Source organism: Rhineura floridana, chromosome 19, assembly GCF_030035675.1.
Source record: "Rhineura floridana isolate rRhiFlo1 chromosome 19, rRhiFlo1.hap2, whole genome shotgun sequence".
NCBI classification, from domain to species: Eukaryota; Metazoa; Chordata; class Lepidosauria; order Squamata; family Rhineuridae; genus Rhineura; species Rhineura floridana.
Genome location: NC_084498.1, coordinates 1,940,806 through 1,966,771, shown reverse-complemented (window position 1 = coordinate 1,966,771; position 25,966 = coordinate 1,940,806). Strand labels below are relative to the sequence as shown.

At 47.4% G+C, this 25,966-nt stretch overlaps 1 protein-coding gene across 4 annotated transcripts in view; it reads left to right on the top strand.

Moving 5' to 3' along the window:
* Positions 1 to 25,966, top strand: part of MYO18B (myosin XVIIIB) — a 238,848-nt gene that overhangs the window by 44,807 nt on the left and 168,075 nt on the right. For all 4 annotated transcript variants that reach the window (XM_061603517.1, XM_061603518.1, XM_061603516.1 and 1 more), the window contains 2 exons: positions 4,081 to 4,225; positions 20,143 to 20,316. In XM_061603517.1, coding sequence (XP_061459501.1) covers positions 4,081 to 4,225; positions 20,143 to 20,316 — 319 coding nt within the window. The remainder of the gene's footprint in view (positions 1 to 4,080; positions 4,226 to 20,142; positions 20,317 to 25,966) is intronic.

Sequence of the window (25,966 nt, the reverse complement as noted above, 5' to 3'; positions counted from 1 at the left end):
GCAAGGATGGAAGGCAAACTGTGAGAATGCATGGGGGTGGGGGTGTTCCAATGACTCTCATGGGCTTGGAGGGGAAGGGGACGCCTGGTCAGCTCTTGCAGGCCCCCTTTCCCAGAAACATGGAGCAGTTTAGTCTGCATTCATAAGAGGGTGAGGCTTGGGCACTGGGAGTGGGTGCTGAGCTGGTTGCCTGCAGTAGGATGACCAGAGGGAGCGACAGCTTTTGAATGGTGCTGTAGGAGAGGGAATTTCTGTAGGGGCACCTTTCCTGGCTCCGTGATGTTTCCACTTGGGCCTAATGGAAAGACCTTGATCTATGGTGGAGTCCCTGTGGACTTCAGCTTCTAAGCTGTCCCCACAATTATCTCCTCCAGAACCAGTGTGGTTTAGTGGCTAGGGTGCTGGACTGGGACCTGAGAGACCAGGGTTCAAGTCCCCATTCAGCCACGAAGCAGACTGGGTGACCTTGGGCTAGTCACTGCCTCACAGCCTAACCTACCTCACAAGGTTGTTGCGGGGATTAAATTAGGAGGGGGAGAACCATGTATGCCACTGGGAGCTCCTTGGAGAAAAAGTGGGATATAAATGCAATAATAAATAAGTAACAATAAATAAAACTCAATTTGTCATTTGTTAACAGGGGAGGAGAATCAGCACCAACCATTTATGTTTATTGACGTTATCATGTTTAAAAATGGGTATCTGTAGGGACACCAGAGGGGTGGCTCATAAACCACAGTCTGAACCTAGTGCCTTATTTATTTATATTTATATCCCACACTTCCTCACAGCGGTAGCCCAGAATATACTTCTTATACTCCCTTTCTGCCTCATCAGCGCCACCTACACTGCAGTACCAGCCTGCCTGCCTGCACAGTCCTGTCAGTTGACCTTCCATGAGCCAACCACTGGTCACTCTCCAGGGGATGCCCTTGTGGGAGGGGTGTGTGTTCAGGTCCAGTCACAGAAGATAGGTGGCTTCTCCAGAGGTCTCGCCAGTGAGGGCAGGCTGCAGATGCAGCACCGTCCAAGCAAGCCAAGGCCCGACACAGAGGATCAGCCACGAGCCAGAGACAAACTTAGGCCACAGCCCAAGGCCAATATCTCTAGGAGTTCCAGCAAGGTGCAGCACAGCAAGGCAGGGGGACGAGGAGCCAAAGACCCTCTTTGTTTCCAGCAGCTGGAAGGCTCCAGAGGGAGGCCTTCTAAACCATACTCTGACCACAGCTGCTGGCAGTGGTCGAGCATTAGGGATTGCTTGCTCACAAGTAGACCCCTTACTGAGTCCACAGATGCACACTGTGTTGTCACTTTCTGGCCTAGGCCCAAAATATTTGGCGCCTGCACTCCCGAGGACTGGGGCATGGCTCCACCTCCTCCTCTGACCATTCCAGGGGTTCTTCATTGGGCATCGGCCTGGAGGGCCCTCAAGAGGATCCTGAGCATTGGATTCAGGGGCCCCTGCCTGCTTCTCAAGGTCCTCGACCTGCAGGGTGCCCGATTCATCCTCTTCCATGTCTGGTACCAGGTCAGGGCCAGGCGTGACAGTCTCCACCCATCAGGCTCTATGAAGCATTGGAGCTGGTGGCCTCAGTCCAAGCGGCTTGTCTTTGGTATGAGTACGCTGCCCATAATCTTGCCTCCCCCACCCCAAACTGTGTTCTGAAGTTCTGGTCATGAAGCCATCTTTCTCTCAATCCATTTCTTCACCCTGCTTTAAAAGCGACACTTCAAAGAACGGCTCAAATTGAAGATTTTTTAAAAAAATGCTTATGCTGGGGGAAAAATAGGATTCCAGATGAAATGGTCTGTCTTGCACCCAGAGGTTTCATCCTGAGCAGAGGAGAACCGTGACAGACAGGTGCTTTGCTCTGTGTTCTGGTGTGAGCCAGATCTCTCAGGGATGCACGCTGGCTGGGAAGGGATGGAGAACCCTTGGATGTGTTGAGGATTTCTGGGTCTCAGTGGTTAAGAGGATTCCCCCCCCGCCCCATTTTGTCCAGCCCTTCCATCTATACCAGCTATCACAAAGTGGGAACTAGTCAGCCCTGGAGAACCAAACTTCTGGGGTTTCTGTAGGGGTCACTCACCTGTATGTCCTTTCTGGCTGGATGGAGAGATGCACAGAGCTATGACATTTTTGTTTATTTATTTAATAAATGTTCAGTTCACATTTCTGCAGCAGTTTGCAATTTTTTTGGGGGGGGGGAAATCCTCATGCAGATTCTCCAGCATTTTAGTGTACATTTCTCCTTATAAACACATTTTTGTAGGCAATTTTGGCTCACATACACATTACTGCAATCGGTGTCTCGCCATATAATGCATTTGTATATGTTATTTTCACTAACGTTCATTTTTATGCACATTTTCTCCTAACATATGAATTTTTGTAAACATTGTTTGACTGGCGAATTGCATTGCAAAATTTGAGTAAGTGTGAATTTTGAAGGATGGCCATGTTTTGGATCTCATATTGTTTTGGATGTTTTCTGATGTTAGATTAATTGATAATTGTGTTTTGATTGTTATTGTATTTTCATATGTTGTTGTAAGTCGCCTAGAGTGTCCGATAACTCGGACAGATAGGCGACTAACAAATAAAATTTTATTATTTTATTATTATTATTATTATATTGGAAGGTGCAAATTTGATAGATTCGGCTTCAAATGCAAACTGAATCGACTTTCTCGCCCGTGCAGACATGCAGAGAAGTGACAGGCAGCCTCATTGAAGGAGGACTGGTAATTTTGGTTGTGTCGCTGAATCAATGATCCAATGACACCCCATGCAGAGAATTATCTCCTCATAGCAGAGACTGGTGGGAAGAAGGGAAGCCTGTAGCAATCAATCATGCAGAGATGTGACAGGGAGCCTTTTCTGAAAATAGAAAATCCCGCAGACTTTCTATGCTGGGAGTTGGTGAATGACACAGTCATGCCCGATGTGGAGAGGCATGGCAGAATTAGTGACCCTGTGATCTTTCAGCAACTTTCTCCCTGGTAAAGAGCTGGTGGAGCAAGTAGAGTGGTCTCTGCCCCAGGTTTTCAACTTAAACACACACACTTTCTCTTGTATAATTTTTTCCCTCCGCTTTTCTGTTTGAATCTTAATCCCTGCCCTTGCAAAATGCTTCTCTCCATCACAATCAGAAGAGGCAATGTCACCCCCCCCTCTCTCTAGGAGTGCAGGGGAAAACCAAGCTGGAATATTCAGGATTAAGAATATTTCCCCTTGCCCAATAGTCTTGCCAGATGTGTTTTTATTGGGGAGAGCCAGGAAGGAATCATGTCTGCTCCCCTCTATGTAGCACAACCATCCTGGATTCTGTCTGTGGGTCACACTCAAATGTGACAAAGGACTGGGGACAGGGAAGAAAATTGATTCAGTTCACATTTAAAGGCAAACCCATCCAATTCACACTTTCTGAAACGTTATGAGAAGTGAAATGCAGTCATACTTTGAAATTCTATGAATTTTGCAATGCACTTCTCCAGCCAAGTGGTGTGCACACAAATGCATATACTAGGGTAAAGTGTGCATAAAATGCACATATTTTAGTGAAAATAATATACAAAACTGAATTATATTAGGGGAAATTGTTTTGCAAAAATGTATTAGGCAAAATTGCATACAAACATCTGGAGGAGAAATTTGTACTAAAACACTTATGAATTTTCACGACTCAAAAAGATGTTGTGTATTGGCAAATTGCTGCAGAAACATGGGGAACTGAATTTAAGATTGAGAAAATGAGAAACTGCAGTGGTCAGAGCCACCCATTTGGATCCAAGAGATGGCTCACACCTAAATATGTAGATATCTGGTTACTTTTGGAACAGCCTTCACCAACCTAGTACTGGCCGGGACTGATGGGAGTCACATATTCCAAAACATCTGGAGGGCACCTGGTTGATGAAGGCTGCTCTAGCATGTCTTTTGGCATAGGAAGCATTGCTTGTCTCGGTTCTTTCCGGAGGCACCTTGGTGCTTCTGTTCCTGCTTTGCACATTTGACCTCCTGTGCCGTAGACCTGACTGGCCCTTCCTCCCCCCCCCCGTGGCTGCTTCCCTTTGCAGGCTGAAGATAAGCAGAAAGCAGCAGCTGCGTTTTCTCAGCTCCAAGCTGCCATGGAGAAGCTGGGGATTGCAGCGGATGAGCAGAAGGCCATTTGGCGGGTGTTGGCTGGCATCTACCACCTGCGGGCTGCAGGTGCTTGCAAAGGTAAGGCTGGGGGCTGCCAGAGCAGGCATTGTGTGGCTGGCTGGCTGGCTGACTCTTCTGCAGGGCAGATCAAGGAGACTGCCCTACTGGATCCCTCCATGCAGCCTGAGAAAGGAGATAATGGGAATTGCCCTCATCTCTGGCTTGCAGACTGGGTTGTGCCCAGGGCCATCTGCCTGGGCTCATTTGTCTGGATTCCCCTCCCATTTTCTCCTATTCTTAGAGGAATTAGAGTTTAGTATATATTGCAACAGAGTGCAGAAATGAATAGTCTGGTAAGACTGTCGGTTGAAAGAATAAAGAAATAAGGTTTATTACTCCTGGGAAATAAAGGCATTCTGATTACATGTATATGTGTGGCCATTGCAGATGGACAGTATATCCAGCTGACTAGAAAGGAAGAGAAAGTGAGGAAGTAAAGCCTGAGGACAAAAACAAATAAGTAGTTGCTAAAGCAGGAATCAACTAGGGAAGAATAGGTTGCTTTTCTGTCTATCGCCCCCTACTGGTTCAGGTGACTTGTTACAAGCATTGGTGCTTTACTCCCAACAATAGGAACATTACAGAAAGACAGTGAATCCAGGTTCAGTTTCTCTTGTTCAGAGAACCGAAGTCTTCTTGAGGAGCTGCTGTTTCTATCTCACATGGGTCTTGCACTAGGCCTACTCGGGTTGTCTTTGGAGTCAGAGGTGTATTTTATCTGGGCCAGGAAGCCGCGTGGGCCACCCACCGCATAGCTGATAATGCATAAAGCCTATTGCTCCCGTAGGTGTATGGACAGAGCCATTGTTCCCTGTGTGGCGATTGTTCCTTTGTCTTATATCAGGCTCTTGGTCATCAAACAGGTGTTGCAGATCTAGAAATAACAGTTGGGTGGCGGGGAGAGGGAATGGTGCTCCATGGCAGCAAAGGTTGCCTTGCACCACCTTCCATGCAAGAAAAACAAGAGACAAGGGATTGCTTTTCTCCGTCCCCCCTTCTAGTTCCTAGTTCCTGCTCCCCGCATACAGATTTGTGTCGAAGAAGAACCGCTGTAAATATGACAGTGTAGGGCCAGAGGGTAGGGATGAAGGAGGAATTGGATTCGGTTTGCATTTAAAGGTGAACTTGCCACATTTCCACTTTGGAAAACAACACAAGAACCAAACACAGACATCCTTCATAGTTCACAATACTCTGAATTTTGCAATGCAGTTCTCCGGCCAAATAATATATACAAAAATGTATATACTGCTTCCATTTTTCTACCTCGTTCTCAGAGCACTTCAGAATCTTAGTGGGTGTGGGATTTTGACCTTACTTTATCATTGCAAAGTGGCCAAGGGTGTGGAGTGTGCGTTTTCCTTTTCAGGAAACATTTCTCCAGCAGTCCCCGATGGAAACACCCTACAAGAGGAGTTATCGCATGAGGTCTCTCTCCTGACATGCAGGCACCCAGGGAGGCTGCAGAACGCAGACCACAGGGGTGATGATTTCATGTAGAATGAAAGCAAGGGCTCTCACAAACACCCCTTGGCCACCTTAAATGTAAGATAGGCACAACAATAACCATTACCTCACCCATGAGAATTTTACCAAAATTTTCTCTTGCCTTTTGAGTTTGAATGCAGTTTATTTTCTCATTCATTGATAGAGAAAGGTAGAAAAAATGCAGGATAAATTTTCAGCACAGCATTAATCCAAGAGGGTACCACAATCATATGAGGAGTGTGGAAATGTTTTTGAAAAGAACGGCTGTCTGAGATGGCCAGGAGTGATGCTTATGTACCCAGGGCAATAATGTATGCTGCTTATCCACTTCCTTTATCTGTCCTGCTCAATTTTGAATTTGCTCATTCAGTGTTCATTTCCATTTTATTATGGTAATGAACAGAGGAGAGTCTGATCAGGTTGGCTCCTCTGTTCCTACATCCACTCGGCTCGGCTCAGGACATTTTTTTAAATTTTCTTCAGATTATTATCTGGTGCTGTATCTAGTGCCGGGAGAATCTTTAGTGGAGCTCATGTTTGGGAAGACTTTATTAAAATGCAGAGAGAGAGAGGGAGGGAGACTGTGATGTTCCTCATAAATTATTTTAAGATGTGCTCTAACCTATTCTAAAGACAGCTCCTGATGATTTACGTACTTTGGTTTCTAAGGGCTTAGGCACTGAGGTGCCATGAAATTGGCTGGGGGGCCATTTATATACATCTCTACCGCATGTCACAGCACGCCTTATGGTAATGTCTCACATTAATCATCTGTTAATTATTTAAAAATTAGGAAAGTTCACTGCTTTGGTGGATGTCCTTTGTCAGATGCAGTATTTCTGTTTAATTCCAGAGTTTCCTTAAGAGCGAAATTTGGGTTGTGAAATATCCAGGAAATTTTGTGAGAGGCTTGGGACCAATTTCAGGAAGAGTTTGGATGCCCAATCTGAGGCCACACTCATCCCTTTCCATAACAGTGGCTTGTTTAACTTCTAAAAATGGGGGAGGGGGCTCATTCCGTTGCCTTGGAAGGTGTTGTTTCAGATTTGGGAGGCTTACTTGGAATTGCAGAGTGTGATCATATGTTCTTCATTTTTATTCCTGCAATTATCACATGATAGCCCGATCATCATGGGCAGTTTGCTGCAGGGAGATGTCTCTTGCGTCTCTGAACAGCAGCAGCTTGGTTTCCAATAGCGAGACAGCTCCCATGTTGACGAGATTACCACTAAAATGCATGGTTTATTTTTACAAGGTGGCTGTTGTAACTGTGCCGTCATTGCACACAGCTTGTTACAGAGTAATATAGCGAGAAGGAGAGAGTTTCTCAGTGGCTGTCAGTTCAATGCAGCCTGCATGTTCTGTCCATGGCCATCATCTATGTGGGAGCAGAACCTAAGTAGACCCTTACTCCCAAGGAGGCCCCTTGTAATGTTGCCTTCTGGCAGCCAAACGAGCACTTATGTGCCAACTCTGGGCCCCCCATCAGATCGACTGCCACCTCTTGAGGCCTGATGCAGGGAGGGGAGGGGATGAATCAGGGATCCAGGCTGGCTGAGAATGTGGTGGTGCTGGGCTATGGGGGAAAGCATGAAGCTTCTGTGGCACTTGCAGGCCCTCATTTCTTCTGGGGTTTTCCAGGGTAGGGAGTGTCCATGCCTTTTTCACATGGGAGATATCCAAGGATCCAGGTCAGACAAAATCCTGACATATTCAGAGGAACTGAATACTGGAATGCTTCCAGACTGTGTCCGTTCCATTCGTTCACTTTTAATGTGGCATCCACATGATGCCTACAGAAAATCTGGCTTTTTCCAGAAGAATGGGAGGACTGGACAATCTCCACAGGCACAGATGCTTGAAGCATTATTCTTCCATCTTTTTAGAATGGTGGGGTTTGATGGGGGGGGCAATGATATATTGGGAAAATGAACCAATCGCAGCTCAACCCACATTCTCTATAACCCTAGTATTATTATTTAGATTTAGATTTATTACTTGCTTGATACCCAAAGGCCCCCAAGCGACTTACACAATGTTAAAACAAAAACAAACACACTATGAAAACATAACAATAAACAACAACAAAACAATGGCAATAACACCCCCACGCAACGATCACTAAAATGCCTTTCTATTTTTTTTAAAAAAAAATGAACGAGGGACATGGTGCTGTAACCCCATCATGCTACAGTGTTAATGCAATAGCAGTTTGCACCACTATGCTGCTTCTTTTTTCATTTTAAAAAATAGCTGGAAAATGTGTTAGTGCTCCTTGAAACAGCCCCCATTACAAGAGTTATAGTGAATAAGTGCTGAATTCCAAATGGCCCCACCCACACCAGCCTCTCTGTTATGTTGTGTGGACGGAACATATGTGGATGTAGACACAGAAAAAGCACAACATTCTTGATAGTATGGAAAGTCAAGTACAGTTCTTATAATGTAGCTCACAATTGAAGAGCAGTCATCAGGTGGTATTAGGAGCCACTGTCTGGAGACTAGGGGTGGGTGAGAAAATTAAAATGGCACGGGACTCCCTGATAATTTGCAGGTCCAGTGTCTTTGTGGGCTGATCCTGAAACCTGTGAACTTCCACTGCTTTTCCTGACACCGGATTTTTACCACATCAAGTACAAGTTAAACTGGGAATGCTTTGATTTGGATTCCTGCATTGAGCAGGGGCTTGGACTTGATGGCCTTATAGGCCCCTTCCAACTCTACTATTCTATGATCAGCCTGTCTTTGCTTGCTAATTCCCTCCTTCTCTGTGCCGTGTGTGTGAGTGTGTATGTGAGTGTGTGCGCACATGTATGTGAGCTGCATCCAGTAGGGAGGGTGGCAATGAATGGCGGCATCTCAAGCGGCAGAGGCACATACCCCAGGCAGCATACGGGCCAGTTGGGACCAGCAACGGAAGGACAAGGTGGATGGACAGACAGGCAGGAGGAGAGGAGTGCATCGGTTGGATAGATGGACCAATGGGCAAACAAGATAGTGGGGGATGGGCCCCTCTGAAAGCTGCGTCCCTCCTTTCCTTTCCAAAAGGGAAATAGCTGGTCTCGGTTTGCTAACATGGAAACTGACCAGCCTCAGTCATGGAGGAGGCAAAGCTGCTTTCCATTTTTAAAATATCAATATTCCCTTTGAAAATATCAGTATTAATATTGATATTTTGGGGACAAAAATACCCAGATTGTTAAAAGCAACAGCTAGTGGACAAAGAATGAACTCAAACTGATAACCCTTGTTAGGTCAATGGAATGCTTTTGAAGCAGCACTGGCCAACGAATCCCATCCCTACTGGGCACACATAGGAAGGGGTGACTGCTCTCTCCATGGCCTGTTTGTAGGGTTCCCCAAGGCATCTGATTAGCCACCAGGATCCATCTTGGTCTCAGCTCTTCTTATATCAGTTTATGTACTCGCCCCAAGGAGTATAGACTATATTTCTGCACTTAGGGGGAACCACGGGGGGGGGGACAAGAGTAACAAGGTATCAGTTTGAGCAAAACAGAATGAGTCCCCCAAAAGTGGTAAGGAAAGGCATTCTGCACATGTACAGTAACCTACTTTGCCACACAGTTGCACAGATCTTGTTCATCTTCCTGGTGGATTTTGCCCTCAGGGTCTGGTCTGCCTGTTGACCTTGACCACACCACAAAGCTGTCACCCGAAGCAGCCACTTCTCACCTTTCCTCTTGGCTGGGCACCCCTTGTCCCCATTGCCTCCTTGAGCCTTCCTCTTTTTGTCTCCTGAGTCCAAGAGTTCAGTGTGAGGCTGAGTAGTTGCTGCATTGGAAGAAATCTTGTTGCAGTGGTGTTTGGAACAAACAGTGGGGGTGATGAGAAGGAGGCTAGATGGGTATGGGGTTTTAAAAAGACAAAGTTCTTGCATCTCTCCGTCCTTCAGTGCCTCACCATTCGCTCCAATATTGATTCTGTTGCCATCTGGCAAGAGAAGGGGGAGGGGGAAGGGAATCAAAGGAATCACACATTTAAAAATGGATCAAAGTTGAAGAGTGGGCTCTCTGTGTGTGTCTTTAATGAAGAGGAAGTCACTTCCATAACTCTGGTCTTCTTTCTTTCCGTATTCCCTGGAAAATCCAGGCTTCAAGAATGTAATTAATTGTATAGTGCTCTGAATGCCCCTCATGCTTTAGGTGTGGCTTGAGGGGTCTATTTTGTGGTTTTTTAAAACAGGTCCCCAAAGTTAACTAAATGGAGGCAGGTGCAAAATAGTCAGCCAAGGTGTGCATGTGGGGAGCCAGAGGCAAAATGGCAGCTAAGGGAGCCATGCCAATTACCTCCTGCACCACATGACTCCATACACTTTGAGTAACTTGCAGGTTCGAGTATGACAAATTGACCCAGGTCAGGGATTCTAACAGCTATTTTTCAGGTGGTTGAGGAAGCTTTTGTGTTGTTGCAGTTATTAACCAACTGGGAGTCAGGAGCCCTTGCTGGTCTACTGCAAATCACCCAATGATTTGGGGGCAGCCAACATGATACCCTCGGGGTGCTGTTGAAACGACACCTCCCACAATGCCTGATTATTGGCCGTGCTGGCTAAGGGGAACCGCAATGGCTACCCCATCTATGTTATGCCCAACCTTGCTTGAAAGTGAAGTATGAGGGAGAAAGAGCAGTCTCTGCCTCACAATCTAGACTCCCTTGCGTTTGTTGGGAAAGATGGGTTTCAAAGAGGATTTACTCATCGCCAATGCACTTCAGGCCCGCCTGCTTTGGAAACCTCCGTTCTCTTCTTAAATGTTCATACCTGGGGCTGGAAGGGCCCACCCTACTGACAACATGTGGGTGTTTGCTGTCTGTGGCTGATAGCAGTGAGGGAAATGCACTCTGCATATACTCAGTGGCACACTCTGTGAGATGTGCAAAGGGATTTTTACGACCTGTGTAGAAGTGTCTGGGAACGGAGAGAGTCACTTTCAGGAGGAATTATGGGGAATGTGTTTTTTCCAGGAGATCTGGGCCAGCATCTATACGAGTGCAGTAATTGGAGCGTCAATCAACCTGCTAGAATTAGGGCGTCTGGCAGAACCAAGCAGGCCTTAATTATCTAATTTCCTGAGAGCCAAGTGATGCCAGCCAGGAGCTGCTTCAGCTTTCCATCCTGAGCAGTTTGAGGGCTGCTCCAACTTGCTCATTTCCCATCCTCTGTGATGTAATGACCTTTCCCATAATGAATGGTGAGAATGGCCTCCTCCTTCATGTTGCCAGGCTGGGCTCCAGGCCAAAACTGACCCTCGTTTTTTATGGCTGTTGTTCACAAAGCGGTAGAAGACAGTGACGTGTATCTGCTGCCGGAGCAGAAAGACCCAGTTTTCCATTTTTGTGGGGGAAGGATAACATGAGATGTGTGTCCTGGGGGGGGATGTGTTCTTGGTGCCATCTTTTAGAAAGAACTGGCACATTGATAATCCTCCCCACCCAGGCCTGGAACCATCTGGCGTCTTTGCATGAGCAACAGCTGAAATGTGGAGGAAATTGCATGGTCTGTGATCAGGGTTAGTGTGCGTGATGAGAGAGGAGAACTTTCCTTTGCCACCAGATGGCATGTTTCCAAAGAGTTGGGTTGTTCTTATTTTTTTAATAAGATTGTCCTAGGTCAAATGCTTCCTTGTGAAAGTGGAGAATGAAAATTCAGTTGCAAAATCTCTTTGAAGCTGATTTTTTAAAAACAAAAAAAAGGCACTCGAGCTGCTCCCGCCAGGTTTCACAGGGAAAAGGGGGCCGGTTTTGACTCATGCGTGTGCCCCGTTTTCAGAAAAGAGAGGCGGAGTCGCACTGGAAGCAGCAGGAGAGGGAGGGCCTCTTTGTCCTGTGAGAGGGAGAAAAACGCCTCTGTCCACTTTCTCCATCCCCTGCATAACTTCATGTACCTCTCTCACTGCATGCCCCCCTCCTTCACTTTTTTTCTGTACTAAAAATACCCACATGTTGTAACCTTTTCTCTGACCCCTTGATCATTTGGGCTGCCCTTTTCTGAGCCTTTTCCAGCTCCACAGCATCACTTTTGAGGCAAAGTCCTTGTGTTCTGTAGGGTGTTTTTACGCTGCTGCTGCTGCTGCTGCCGCTGCTGCTGCCGCTGCTGTTTCCTTTATGGCTTTCTTTTTCTTGTGGCAGAATGGCCCAAGGCTTCTCCTTTACAGAGGACAGTCCTTCATTTGAAAGGCTTTCAGAGGAGAGTCCGGTGGATCTGACGTTCTCCTCTATTTGAAGGACTATCCAGCCCAAGTCTTGTTTAAAGATAAAGAACAAATACTACTACTACAAGAAAACAAAGGGAATAGAAAATGCTGCTGAACATGTGTAGAGTGCCTTTCCTTACTCTCACAATTTTTCTTGGGACTCCCAGGTAGTGGATCCCAGAAGGGAGTTGGAAGCAGCAGAAATCCCAGGGTCAGACAAGATCCTGATGAACATGGTGTCTCTCTCCATCCAGTCAAAATCTGGTTAGTCTGGATGCTCTCAGAAGTGGACCCTCCTTATTGCTTCATCAGTGCAGTGCGATCTGAGAAGGACCAGATTCAGAAAGACTCACTTCTTTGCTCTTATGTGTCCCCATGGTTGGCTTTAGGATGGCTCAGATATGCAGCTCTAGGCTGCAACAATCCAAACCCCACTTACCTGGGAGTAAGTCCCATTGATTTCAATAGGACTTACTTCTGAGTAGACACAGTTATGTCTGCTCTGCTAGATTTCTAATGCCACTGTTTTACCCCACAAATCCTAGTGTGCAGCAGCAGCAGACTGTAAACACAAAACTGCATGCAAGAATCTTTGCACACTGTTGAAAAAATGGCCGGCGCTGAGCAGAGGAGCCAGGCAAGAAGGCATAACAAAGTTAGAAAGCAGAGAGATCCAAAAGCTTGGAGAAACTCCAGTTTATAGGACCTGTTCCTTTAAAAAACAGTGGATGCCCTGGAGAAAGCCAAAAGGACAACTGCCCCCACAAAACCCAAATTTATGTATGAGGTTTACAGGCTGTAATCCAGCATACAGTTATTCAGAAGTAAATTTCACTGGGTTCAGTGGTGCTTGCAGCCAGGTATCATCATCAAGCTTTAGTGAATATGTGAAGAGAGGCAATTTCTGCACCTGTTTCTGTTTTCATTGGCACTCTCAAACATCTCTAATGTAGGCGGCATGCTTTTTATTTTATTTGTTATTGCATTTATTTGCTATTCCACCTTTCCTCCAAGGAGCTTGAGAATAGCTCACATGGTTCTGAGCGGAGATATGACAGCACTCTTCAAGTACATGAATCCAGAGATCCAGTGCCTGCAAGGGAAGAGGACCATCGCCGCCCAGGGAGGGAGAGCCATCTGCCTGCTTTGCTGCTGCTGCTTGGCCAACATCTCTGCTCTCTCCTTCTTGGGCTCCTGCTCTGCACGTGGGCACCTTGCAGGACCAGGCCCCAGGTGGCGTTATACGTGGGAAGAAGAACGGTCTTAGAGCTGGCGTTTGGGCTCACAGAATACGGGACTGTGTCTTCTGTGTGGGTTTGAAGTGGATGAATGGGTGTTATATGAGTGTATGTTGTGAGTGAATGTGTATTTTTATGTATATGAGTTTTTTGTATTTATAGTTTATCATGTGCCTCGGGAAGAGATTTTATCATCAAGAGGGGAGACCTGAGGGGGCCCCAATTGCCGTAGTGACGGGTAGAGGGAGGTATGGTGATATGAGAGGGACGTGCCAGGTAAGGAGAACGCGGCCCAGACATGTAGTGGCTGTGCCACGTTCTGGTCCTTCTCATACCCGCAGGGTTGTTGGTTGTCCTATCAGCCAACTCTCAGATCTCCAGTTGCTGCTTTTTAATGCCGGATCGGTACATAATAAAACCTCCCTCGTCCATGATTTGATTGTGGACGAGGTGGCCGATCTGGCATGTATAACCGAGACCTGGGTGGGCGAACAGGGAGGAGTTAGTCTCTCCCAGCTCTGCCCACCGGGGTATCTGGTTCAGCATCATGGTAGATCTGAGGGTCGGGGAGGTGGGGTTGCTGTGGTCTATAAGAGTTCCATCTCACTCACCAAGCACCATGTCCATGCAATCACTGGTCTGGAGTGTTTGCACCTTGTGCTGGGCCAGAGGGACAGACTGGGAATCCTTTTGGTGTACCGCCCACCTTGCTGCCCAGTGGCTTCCATAACTGAGCTGACGGAAGTGGTCTCGGAGATACTGTTGAGATCCCCCAGACTATTAGTAGTGGGAGATCTCAACATTCATGCTGAGGCTACTTTGTCTGGGGCAGCTCAGGACTTCATGGCCGCCATGACAACCATGGGGCTGTCTCAATATGTTAGTGGCCCAACACATACATCGGGGCATACTCTTGACCTGGTCTTTGCTACTGGACATGGGGATAGTGATCTGGATGTGGGGAGTTTTACATCTCTCCCGTTGTCATGGACAGATCATTGCTTGCTGAAGTTTAGACTTTCTGTAGCCTTTTCCCTCTGCAAGGGTGGGGGACCTATTAAATTGGTCCGCCCCCGGAGACTAATGAATTCTGAAGGTTTTCAAAAGGCTCTGGGGGGTTTTCCGGCTGATAAGACTGGCGCTCCTGTCGAAGCCCTGGCCGATCTGTGGAATACGGAGATGACCCGGGCTGTGGACACGATCGCTCCTGCGCGCCCTCTCCTATGTAGAGCTCATACAGCTCCTTGGTATACTCCGGAGCTGAGAGCGATGAAACAAGACAGGAGGCGGCTTGAGCGGAGATGGAGGCGAACTCCCGACGAATGCAACTATGCGCTGGTTCGTGCTTCCACTAAGCTGTATGTAGGAGCGGTGAGGGCGGCGAAAAAACAACATCTTGCCGCCACTATTAAATCATCTCTCTCCCGCCCAGCGGAGCTTTTCAGAGTTGTCCGAGGGCTACTCCATCTAGGCCTACAGGACACGGTAGATACATCGGTGGCCCGCTGTAATGAGTTTGCTGAGCACTTCCAGCATAAGATCTCATGCATTCGCCGGGACTTAGACTCCTATTTAATAGCAGTTAATCCTACTGAGGTGTCCGGAGCACAGTCTTGTCATGTTTTGTTGGATGAGTTTCAGTTGGTTCAGTTCGAGGACGTGGACAAGGTGCTTGGACAGGTTCGTGCGACCACTTCGGTACTGGATCCTTGCCCCTCTTGGCTAATTAAAACTAGCAAGGAAGGAACAGTTGGCTGGGCCAAGGAAGTGATTAATGCCTCTTTACGAGAGGGAGTGGTCCCTGGCTGTCTGAAAGAGGCGGCAGTGAGACCACTCCTGAAAAAACCTTCCTTGGACCCAGAGGATGTCAGCAGCTACAGACCAGTAGCCAATGTTCCGTTCCTGGGCAAGATCCTGGAACGTGTGGTTGCTGACCAGCTCCAGGCGCTATTGGATGAAACCGATTATCTAGATCCATTTCAATCGGGGTTCAGGCCTGGTTTTGGCACTGAGACTGCCTTGGTCGCCCTGTTTGATGACCTATGTTGGGAGAGAGACAGAGGGAGTGTAACTCTGTTGATTCTCCTTGACCTCTCAGCGGCTTTTGATACCATCGACCATGGTATCCTTCTGGGGAGGCTTGCAGAATTGGGAGTTGGAGGCACTGCTTGGCAGTGGTTCCGCTCCTACTTAGCGGGTCGTCTCCAGAAGATAGTGCTTGGGGAACATTGCTCGACACCGTGGGTTCTCCAATGTGGGGTCCCACAGGGTTCGGTTCTGTCTCTCATGCTTTTTAACATTTATATGAAGCCGCTGGGGGCGGTCATCAGGAGTTTTGGAGTGCGTTGTCATCAGTATGCTGATGACACGCAGCTCTACTTCTCCTTTTCATCTTCTTCAGGTGAGGCGGTCGATGTGCTGAACCGTTGCCTGGCCGCGACAATGGACTGGATGAGAACTAACAAACTGAGACTCAATCCTGACAAGACTGAGATGCTGCTGGTGGATGGTTTCTCTGATCGGATGGTGGATATATACCCTGTCCTGGATGGGGTTACACTCCCCCTAAAGGAACAGGTGCGTAGTCTGGGAGTCATCTTAGACTCTTCCCTCACACTTGAGGCTCATGTAGCCTCGGTGGCCCGGAATGCGTTCTACCAACTTCGGTTGGTAGCCCAGCTACGTCCCTATCTGAGTAAGGAGGACCTCTCATCAGTGGTACATGCTATGGTAACCTCGCGTCTGGACAACTGCAATGCGCTTTACGTAGGGCTACCTTTGAAGATGATTCGGAAGCTACAGCTAGTGCAAAATGTGGCAGCCAGACTGCTAACAAGAACTAAGCGGTCTGAGCATATAACACCTGTGCTAGCCCGTTTGCACTGGCTTCCAATATGCTTCCGGGCCAGATTCAAAGTGTTGGTACTTACCTATAAAGCCTTATACGGTGCGGGACCACGATATCTGTCGGAACGCCTCTCCCGATATGAACCGGCCCGTACACTACGGTCTACTACGAAGGCCCTCCTCCGGGTTCCGACTCATAGGGAAGCCCGGAGAGTGGTGACAAGATCTAGGGCCTTCTCAGTGGTGGCCCCCAAACTATGGAATGGTCTTCCCGAGGAGGTGCGCCTGGCGCCGACACTATCATCTTTTCGGCGCCAGGTTAAAACCTTTCTCTTCTCTGAGGCATTTTAATTCCTGTTAATTCTAAATTATTATATTTTGATTTTAGACTGTACAGTTTTGTGTACAGTTTTGTGTTATTTTTATTGTATTTTTAATGTTCACCGCCCAGAGAGCTGTTGCTAGTCGGGCGGTATATAAGCTTAAATAAATAAATAAATAAATAAAATGAAAGGTTGTCACATAGAGGAGGGCCGGGATCTCTTCTTGATCGTCCCAGAGTGCAGGACAAACTTCCTAGCTGTTAGAGCCATACAGCAATGGAATCAATTACCTAGGGAGGTGGTGGGCTCTCCGACACCGGAGGCATTCAGGAAGCAGCTGGACAGCCATCTGTCGGGAATGCTTTGATTTGGATTCCTGCATTGAGCGGGGGGTTGGACTTGATGGCCTTATAGGCCCCTTCCAACTCTACTATTCTATGATTCTATGATTCTCCTCCTTCTCCATTTTATCACAACAACCCTGTGAGGTAGGTTAGGCTGAGATCCCATGATGGGCCCAAGGTCACCCAGTGAGTGGGGATCTGAACCCTGGCCTCCCAGGTCCTAGTCGGTACGCACACGTGCACACACTCATCCTGGGAATTGCAGCTTGGAATTTTAGTTTTTTGCTGCTTTAAATTTTGTTTTTGCTAGAGATTGCTTGCATCTCTCATAGAACACCCGGCTCCAAGGAGAGGGGATGACTCCGCAACGTGGGGGCTGCTCTTTTCCTTTCCTTCTCCCTTGCATGTGACCATGAGGTGTCTTAACACCAACAGAGAAAGAGAGACCTTTATCCCTGCTCTTCCCCTTTCTGTCAAGCCTCTCAGTGGAATGTGTGGCACTGGTTTCCCCTCACCTTGTGGACTCTGCAGCTTATTTGTTTGTAGCTTTGTCAACTGGCTCATTCTGCAGTTTGACTCCCTACTGATCTTTTTTTAAAATATGAAGCTGAAATAATTATCCCTGCAGATAAATGATTTCCCTGGAAATATGTGCAGTGCCTTGGCTTGGGGGGGGGGGCTGTAGCAGTAAGAGAGCAGCCAGATTCTTGCTCGGGTTGGCTGCTGCTTGCAGGAGACCTGACGCGGAGGCTTTCCAAATTGGAGAGCTGGAGGCGCAGAATGGGGTGGGGTGGGGGTTCTTGTTTTGCAAATGCTCATTAAGGCAAAACTGTGCTGCATTTCGGGGTGTGGAAATACGGCTCCTGCAGGGTGAAATCGAAGGCAACGCTCAAAGGTGAAATGAAATCTAATTGCTACAATCAGTTTAATTCTGCTCTCTGTCTCTTTTATAAATGGCTCCCATCAAATTGCAGCTAATTACTGCCAGCACTTTTCACCTGAACAGCCATTCATTTCCAGCCTGCTTTCTTTCTTTTTTTTAAAAAGCATTTGCATGGCTCATGGCCTCCTTTGGTATACTTTCCCCTGCTGCCATTCCCTCTTTCTTTGGCCACTCTTCAGAGAAAGGCAGATAACCCCCACCCTCCCCCTTCTCCGGCCACTGCCCAACCAAAGATGGAGACATCCACATGACAAACTTGTTATCTGTTTTACGCAAGTCCTGGGAATTGTTGCTCAGGGCGGCACAGAACTTCTGCAAGAGCCCCCCTGGCCCCCTCTCGTGGTGGTGGCTGGTGCCCGTTGGAGCTGAAAGGGCAGAAGGTAGGCCGCCCAGCCTTCCGTGGAGCCAATGAGGGGCACAGCCAGCCTAATTCTAATTCTGCCCCCTCCCTGTTCATGGGAAGTCACTAGTCGCCCACAGCAAAGCGCTACCATTAACTGCCCCTGGAGGGGGAATGGGTTGATCTGCTCATCAGTTGCAAAATTACTGTGAAGCTGAAAAAATGCACTTGAGCTGCTCCCGGCAGGTTTCGCAGGGAGAAGGGGGTTGGGCTTGACTAGCGCCGTGCTCCCCCGTTTCCATAAGAGAGAACTCCTGGACCAGCCTCCCCTGTCCTCATGGCCTCTCAGTTCCTTGTGGAGAGGAAACGTTTATGTTAAAATTCTGGGTTGCCAATATGCCCCAGGCACCTCACTAAGGTGGCTCTTCCAGCTGTGAGTCTTTGACGCTCTTTCCTTAGTTTAGGTGTGATGTGGGTGGGAATGGGAGGCAGCGAGGCCTGCTGGTAGTCACCTGAACCAGCAGGGGGTAGCTCACCGAAAAAGTAATCCTTGTGTTCCTCTCACGGGCTCTCTTGTAATTTGGGTGGGGGGGTTGTGCTGCTGTTCCTCCTTCTCAGACCACTCACTTTTTCCTTTGTTCTCCCACTTAAGGATGTGCCATCCTGAGCTGCCACTGAGTGAGGTGGCTTTGCGTGCTAGAAGTAAATAAGCCTTTAACTATCCTCCTTGCCTGCACCAGTGGTCTTAACAGTCTGATTTGCTGCAACCGCCCTGCCACTCTGCTGACTTCCAGCTACTGTGTTGGTCTGTGTAGGCCGGCAGTGGATGAAGAAGGAATCGTTACTCTTCTCCTGGTGGTTTTCAGGGGTCCTGGATCAGAATGCTGCTTAGCTGTAAACAGCCAGATCTGGAGATAATCTTCTCCTGTCATTCTCTCTTTGGAAATTTCAGAAGCACTTCAGTTGAATGTAGGATGCTGCCTTATACTGAGTGAGACCAGTAGTGCCCAGTACTGATTGGCAGCAGCTGTCCCACAGGGGTAGCCAATGTGGAACCCCCCAGATGTTGTTGGATTACAACTCACCCCTGACCATTAACTATGCTGGCTGCTGAAGTCTAACAACATCTGGAAGGCATCATGTTAGCTATTCCTCCTCACAGTCTCAGACAGAGGGTCCATCACCCAGTACCTGATCCTTTTCCATGGAGGTGCTGGGGGTTGAACCCGAGGCCTTCTCCATGCAAAGCATAAGCTCTGTAGCACTGAGCCATGGTCTTACCTTATAAAGAGGAACTCATGAAGAAGATGCTTTATGCCCCATCTAACAGGTGGTCCATCTAACCCAGTACAGTTGAGAACTGCCTTATCCAACTTGGTGGCCATCCAGATGTTGTCAGGCTACAACCCTCATCATCCCTAACCTTTGGCCAAGCTGACTGAGGATTATGGGAGTTGGAGTCCAACAACATCAGGAGGGCATTAGGCAGGGGGAGGCTGGTCAAGAGCAGGGATGAGATCCATTGGCCGGTGCCGGTTTGGAAGCATTCATTTGGCCTAACAGGCTGGTATTGATTCAGTTTGTCCTTTGCCCATTATCCGCTTCTTTACCAATCCGTTTTTTCCCTTGCAAAAAAATACTGATATTAACATTGACAAATGAAAGGAAATATTGATAAAATTATTCTTAACATTAATATTTTAGAGGCGGGTTTTCCATTTCCTAAAATAGCCTTAGAAAATTGCTACATACAAATCCACAACAATAGAGAATAAGCGAATTAATGGAAAATTCTGTACTGAATCTGAATTGGGCAGAATTCTAATTCACACCCACAGTTAAGAGTGAAACTAGGTGACCCTTCCCAAACTAACTGCCTGGGTTTACGGTTGAGACCTCTTTGGATACTGCCAGGCTCTGTGGCAAAGGGGAGCTGGTGCTACTGGTGGATAGCTAGGGAGGTGTGCCCTGTTCAGCCATGCCTGCTTTTTTCATTTTCTTTTAAATTATTTTAATTAATGAGATAGAACACACACAAAAAGACCAACAGAGTTGCTATTATTTATATACACTTGGACAATAATTCACAATTTACAAAACAAATATTCATAATTCAAAGCATTAAATGTGTGTCAGAAGGATTCTGCATGAAAAATAAAGTTTACCTGAGTGTGAACGCGCTCCTCTCCTTTTTGTTCAGTTGGCAGGAAGCAGTTCATGAGGTTTGAATGGGCCAACAACGCAGCAGAAGTGTTGGGCTGTGACTTTGAGGAGCTGACGACGGCCGTTTTCAAACACCACCTCAGGCGGATTATTGAGCAGGCCACGTCTGGACCTGGTGGACTCCTCAGCCACGATGAAGATCGACTTGATGGTACTGTACTTCCTTGTACAAAGTTAGCAGGGAAAGTCAAGCTCCATTTTATCATTTCCCTCCCATCTTTCAGTCCAAATTGAGTGAAATATGCACTAATGAGTTCATCTTAGGAACAATGTGCACAGGCAGAGAGAGAACACCCCCCTCTGTCACCACCCAATCACCTGCTACCCTAGATCCTTTTTGACTGGAGACATCAGGGATTGAACCTGGGATCTGCTGTAGGCTCATCTAGCCTAGCAGCCACAATGGCCAACCAGATGCCCTTAGGGGAAGCCCACAAGCCAGACATGAGTGCAATAAATAACACTCTCCCCACTCATGATTCCCAGCAACTGGTATACTCTACGGATGGAATCCTCTCCTTTTTTATGTTCCATTTTTAAGTGTGGCCCCCTGGGGGTCGTTAACAATCCAGTTCCTTTTTCCTCTGATATCTTTTCATTTTTCCAATCTCCTCCAATATTTTTTCCTTTGCAGAGAATTATCAATATTATAATAGCTATTTAATATTCACGACTCTCCACTGGTATCTATCTTTATTCTGATCTCTGTAATGATTGCCTGTTTACATTCCTTTTTAAGTGCACAGCAGAGCAGATTAAGGCAGATAATCAAGTCAGTGTCTCCCCCCCCACTACTTATAATCAACACCTCATTCCCCTCTGCTGCTTTCTGTCAGTTACAATCAGCACTCCATTGAAATCAGGGAATACACATTTCATTGAAATCAGGGAATACACATTTCAAGAGCTCACAGAAAGTAGATTGATAAAAATTGCTACTTCAACATTCTCGCCACAAAGATAGATAATATCAGAAATAATAATTAATCTGATGGCAACTCTGATTACTGCAGAATTGGAGCCCATCGCTAGTGTACCCCCATTACTAGAGGCAGGACACAGTCATTGTGGTTGGTTAGGCACTTTGTCCTCCATGAATTTGTCAAAACCCCTTTCAAAGCAATCCAAGTTGGTGGCAATCTCTGCATTTTGTGGGAGTGAATTTCACTATGCACTGTTAACCTGTCCTCCCTTTTTTTCTGTTCTGAATCTCCCACCATTCAGCTTCATTGGATGACCCCAGATAGTTAGGAGAGAGGGGAAAACCTTCTCTTCATCCACTGTCTCTGCACCATACATCATTTTGTGCACCCCGGCTTTTAATATTATGAGAGAAGGAGAACCCCTTTTTCTTCATGCCACGTATAATTTTATTGACCTGTATCATGTCCCCTCTTACCTGCCTTTTCTCTAAACCCAAAAGCCCCAAATTTTGTAATTTTTCATCATGGGGGAGTTGCGCCATCCCCTTGATCAATTTGGTTTCCCTTTTCTGAACTTCTTCTAGCCCCTCAGGGCCCTTTTTGAGGTGAGGTGACCAGAGCAGTCCACGGTGTTTCAAGTGTGGTTGCCTCATACATTTTTCTCATTGGCATTTCTATACTGGCAGTTTTATTTTTAATCCCTTTCCTAATGATCCCTAGCATGAAATTCGCCTGATGACAGGGACTGATGAAGCTGCCCTATTCTGATTCAGACCATTGGTCAATTTAATTCACTGTAGTCAGGAAAGATGGAAAGAGAGTTGGGGCAGAAATCCCAGCTTTGATACTCAACATCCTTTTCAGCTGTAGATGCGGGGGCGGATCCGGTGGATCTTCTGCATGCAAAACATGTTTTCTACCACTGAGCTATAAGCCACTTTCTAGCATGAGGCTTGATCCATGCTTTCAGCTGGAGACTGAACTTGGGGCCTTCTGCACGAAGGTGTGCTCCGTGCTCCTGAGCTAGCTGTGTCTCTTCTCCTCATAACAGGAACCTGTGAAGATGGGGAAGGGACCCTGCGTCCCTCCAGATGTTTTTAGGACTCTGAATCCCAGCGGTCAGGGATGATGTGAGTTGTAGTCCAGCAACACCTGGGAAAGCCACAGATTTCTCATCCCAGGTCTGGAGAAGAGACGTGGCTCAGTGGCAGAGCACCGGCTTTGCACGCAGAAGGTCCCAGGTTCAATTCCCAGTGGTGGCATCTCCAGGCAAGGCTGGGAATGTCCTGTGCCTGGAACCCTGGAGAGCGCTGCCAGTCAGAGTGCACAATATTGGGCAAGATGAGCCAGAGGTCTGACTCTGGAAGGCAACCTCCTGTGTAGATCATTTGCCTGCCTAGTCCAGTGCCACCTCCTTTGCTTGGCAGGAGGCAACCAGCCTGCCTTAGCCCTTCTGCTACCCAAGAGCCTTTTTTACTTGGAGGTGCTGGGAGGTGAACCTGGGGCCTTCTGCATGCAAATGGGGTGCTCTTCCACTGAGCCCTCAATGAGCTGGGGCTCTTTCTGTACCTCACTGCACTCCCCTTTCTGTGTTCTTCCTTGCTAATTGTGGCACCCGGTGGAAAGATTGTGTGTGTGTGTGAATGCTTGGCGAGAAGGATGGAGGAGGAGGTGTACTGCTAATGCTCCTGTACAATGCAGCCATGTGGCCTCCCTGCCCCCCCCGCTTTTATTTTGTAACTGGCACGTGCAGCTTATCAAAACAAAAGCAACCTCCGGTCAAAATCTCTTCCCCGTCTTTGCCCACAATAGGGGCAATCAGAGGGAACCTGTTTTGTTTTGTTTGCACTTAAACACAAAAACAAGGAGACTTTTTTAAAATTGCTTTTCAGCTCTTTCCAAAAACCAGGCTGGAAGGTAGAGAGCCCAAGCAGCCATTTGAATTGTAAATATACCAGACATCTGAGAGCGGGACTAGATTTGGAGAAGCAGGAAGTAACCACAGTCATTATCAGCTGCCTACTGAGATCTGGGACTGGGCAGCTCTATTGCTGTTTCTGTCCCCCCACCCCACCCCCACTTTTCAGAGTCTCTTTAGATTCCCTCCCCCGCTCCTTATTTTTGTGCACTCTGAACCCCCAATGTTTGTGGATGAAATCTGCCAAGGAGCGGACTTGAAAACAACTTAGGAAAGATGCCTGCCAGTGGTTGGTTTCCTTAGCAACTGTCCCAGGTTCCAGGTTGGTACAAGCTTGTTCAATGCTGAAGATGCACCTGATTCTCCTCTTCCTTCCTCGCACCTTCTCCTCCAATCTGTATTTCAAAGTGCCCCTCCCCTCCCCCCCAAAAAAATCTGGTTAATGCCCAAGGAAAAGAACTGCTCACCCAAGAGGAACAGGAGTGGTGGAGATCGTCCTCCAGTTAAGTCCTTCAGTAATCAGCAACTTTTAAAATACTTTGGTGCACAGAACTAATGAACGGAATGGTTTCCACATACAGTACGGCTTCGCTTTACAGCGTTCTGCTAATACAGCGGTTGTGAATTGTAGAAAGGCCCCGCTTTACAGCGCTTGTTCCGCTTTTACAGTGGTTTTTTTGCCGCCAGGCGCCATTTTGGTCAATGTAAGTCAATGGGATCTGCTTTACAGCAGTTTTCGCTTTACAGCGGGGGTCCGGAACGTAACCCTCTGTATGAGCGGGGCCCTACTGTAATGACAATTGCAAAGGGAGCCGTAGAAGTTTATAAACTTATGCACGAGTGGAGAAAGAGGAGAAGTGAGAGAGGGAGAGAGAGAGAGAGAGAGAGAGAGAGATGGTGGTAATTGCTCTGTGTGCAAGGATTAGCACTAGCACAAGGGGACTTTCTCCCCCTCTCTTTCCCCAATGCACCATCCCCTATTCAGAGAACCCCCAGAACAGATTTAGGGGGTGTGGGGGGGAAGAGAGGGGAAGAACATTCCATTGCACAAGAAGACATCCTTGTGCTGCTGATGGAATTATTTGCTTAGTACTGTGGCAAAAACTCCCCAGTGTGTTTGTCAATCTCCCATTATACTGGAATTGGGATGGGGGAGGTGACCAGATTAAATGGCTGGGCAGAAGATTCAGAAGAGATGAAAGGAAGCTGCTCTGCACTCAGTTAACATAGGGAACTTACTGCCACAAGATGGCCAGTGGCTTCGATGGCTTTAAAGTGTGTTGGGGGTGTGGGCATCTGGATCAATGGCAGCGGGGTGGTTTACTCCCTTCAAGCCCCTACTATCCACCATGATCTGGGTTTTTAATTCTGATATTTTATGTTCTGTGTTGGTTCCTGGTTGCAGAGTGCCAAAGCAATGCTGGTAGTTTAGGTGTAGGTTGTAAAGGTGGCTGTGTGCCCTGTTCTCCCTGGACTCCTGAGTGAGCAGGGGACTGGCCAGCAGCAACACCCAGGTGGGCGACAATCAAAGCAGTATCCAGGGCCATTTCGAAGTCAGGGTCCAAGCAAGCGGCGTTCCCAAATAAAGGGTCAGGTGAGAGGCAAGGTCAGGGTCCAGTTGTTCCCTGGGCAAAGCAGGACAAAGGTCCAGGGTAGTCGGTAGTCAGGTTTGGGGTCAGCAAGCAATCAGCAGGCTGAGCTCAGTGCTGGAACACAGACATTGTGCTTAGGTCCTGCTGGTAGGCTTCTAACAGGCATCTGGATGGTCACTGTGAGAACAGGACGCTGGATTAGATGGGCCTGATCCATCAGACTGTTCTTATGACAGTCCAGCATGGAGGTTTTTGAGCTGGACCTGTTGGAAGCACACCCCAACCGCAGCTGACTCCTATCAACCCCCGTCATCCAGAGACCTCCTCGGCAGGAGCGTCTTACTCCCAAGGAGACCTTGCCTGTAGTTGGGCACTTCTCTGGATGAGCCAGGTTTCCATATGGTGTTTGAGGTGCTGCCTGTTCCTTGGGCCTGGGACACCCATTCAGCCTCAATGTCAAAGTCCCCCTGGGTGCGGACGGCCCCTCCTCGGCCTTGCCCCAGGACCCCGGCTCCTTGCCCCCAGATGGAGCTTGATCCAGTCTGATGAGGACTCCCCCAGCTGAGACATGAGACGGCACAGGCCCACCTTTTGCGCCCTCCTCCTTATCTTCATGCATCTGATGAAGTGGCCTGTAGTCCATAAAAACTTGTGCCAGCCTTTGTCAATCAGTGGGTCTTATGCTTATCAGGGTTCATCGTGCCAAATTCTGCATTAACTCTCATTGGATCCTTTCAATCCTGGTTCATTTTGCTCAGCAACATCCCAGCGGAGGAAAATGCAATTCATGACTGAAAACCACAAACCCAAAACTTATAACTGAAACGAATACACTGGTTTATTGATGCGCAAATCTTAATCATATTCTGAGATCATGAGCTGACAGACAAGAAAGCAAAGCTAATATTGGAATCACAGCAGCTTAAAGTAACTTAGAAAATATCTTAAAGCAACGTGATTGATATATATTTGCCTAAACTAATTAATGATTAATGATGAGATGCAGTATCAGTAGAGTAATAGAAATATGGACTAATAGCATTGACAAGCTAATTAAAACTAGCGTTGACAAAGCAAACATTCAAAATAAATATCTTTTCCACCTAACTCTCTCCAGTCCCACTACATGTGTAATTCAGCTCTAAGTTTCCTAGTATGTTAAAGAAAGTCATAGTTACCCAACTTTCAGGTAGGCCTGAAGTTTGGGCAAAGTGAAATCTGGAAAAGTAATCCAAAAGCAATTCCCCCCCCACGAAGATCTCACCAACCCAGAATTTAAATATCTTTTATACTAACCAGCAAACCTGCTCAGAAAGTGGGAATTATCCAATAAATTGTACATGAATTTAACTGAGTGTGGGTGGACCC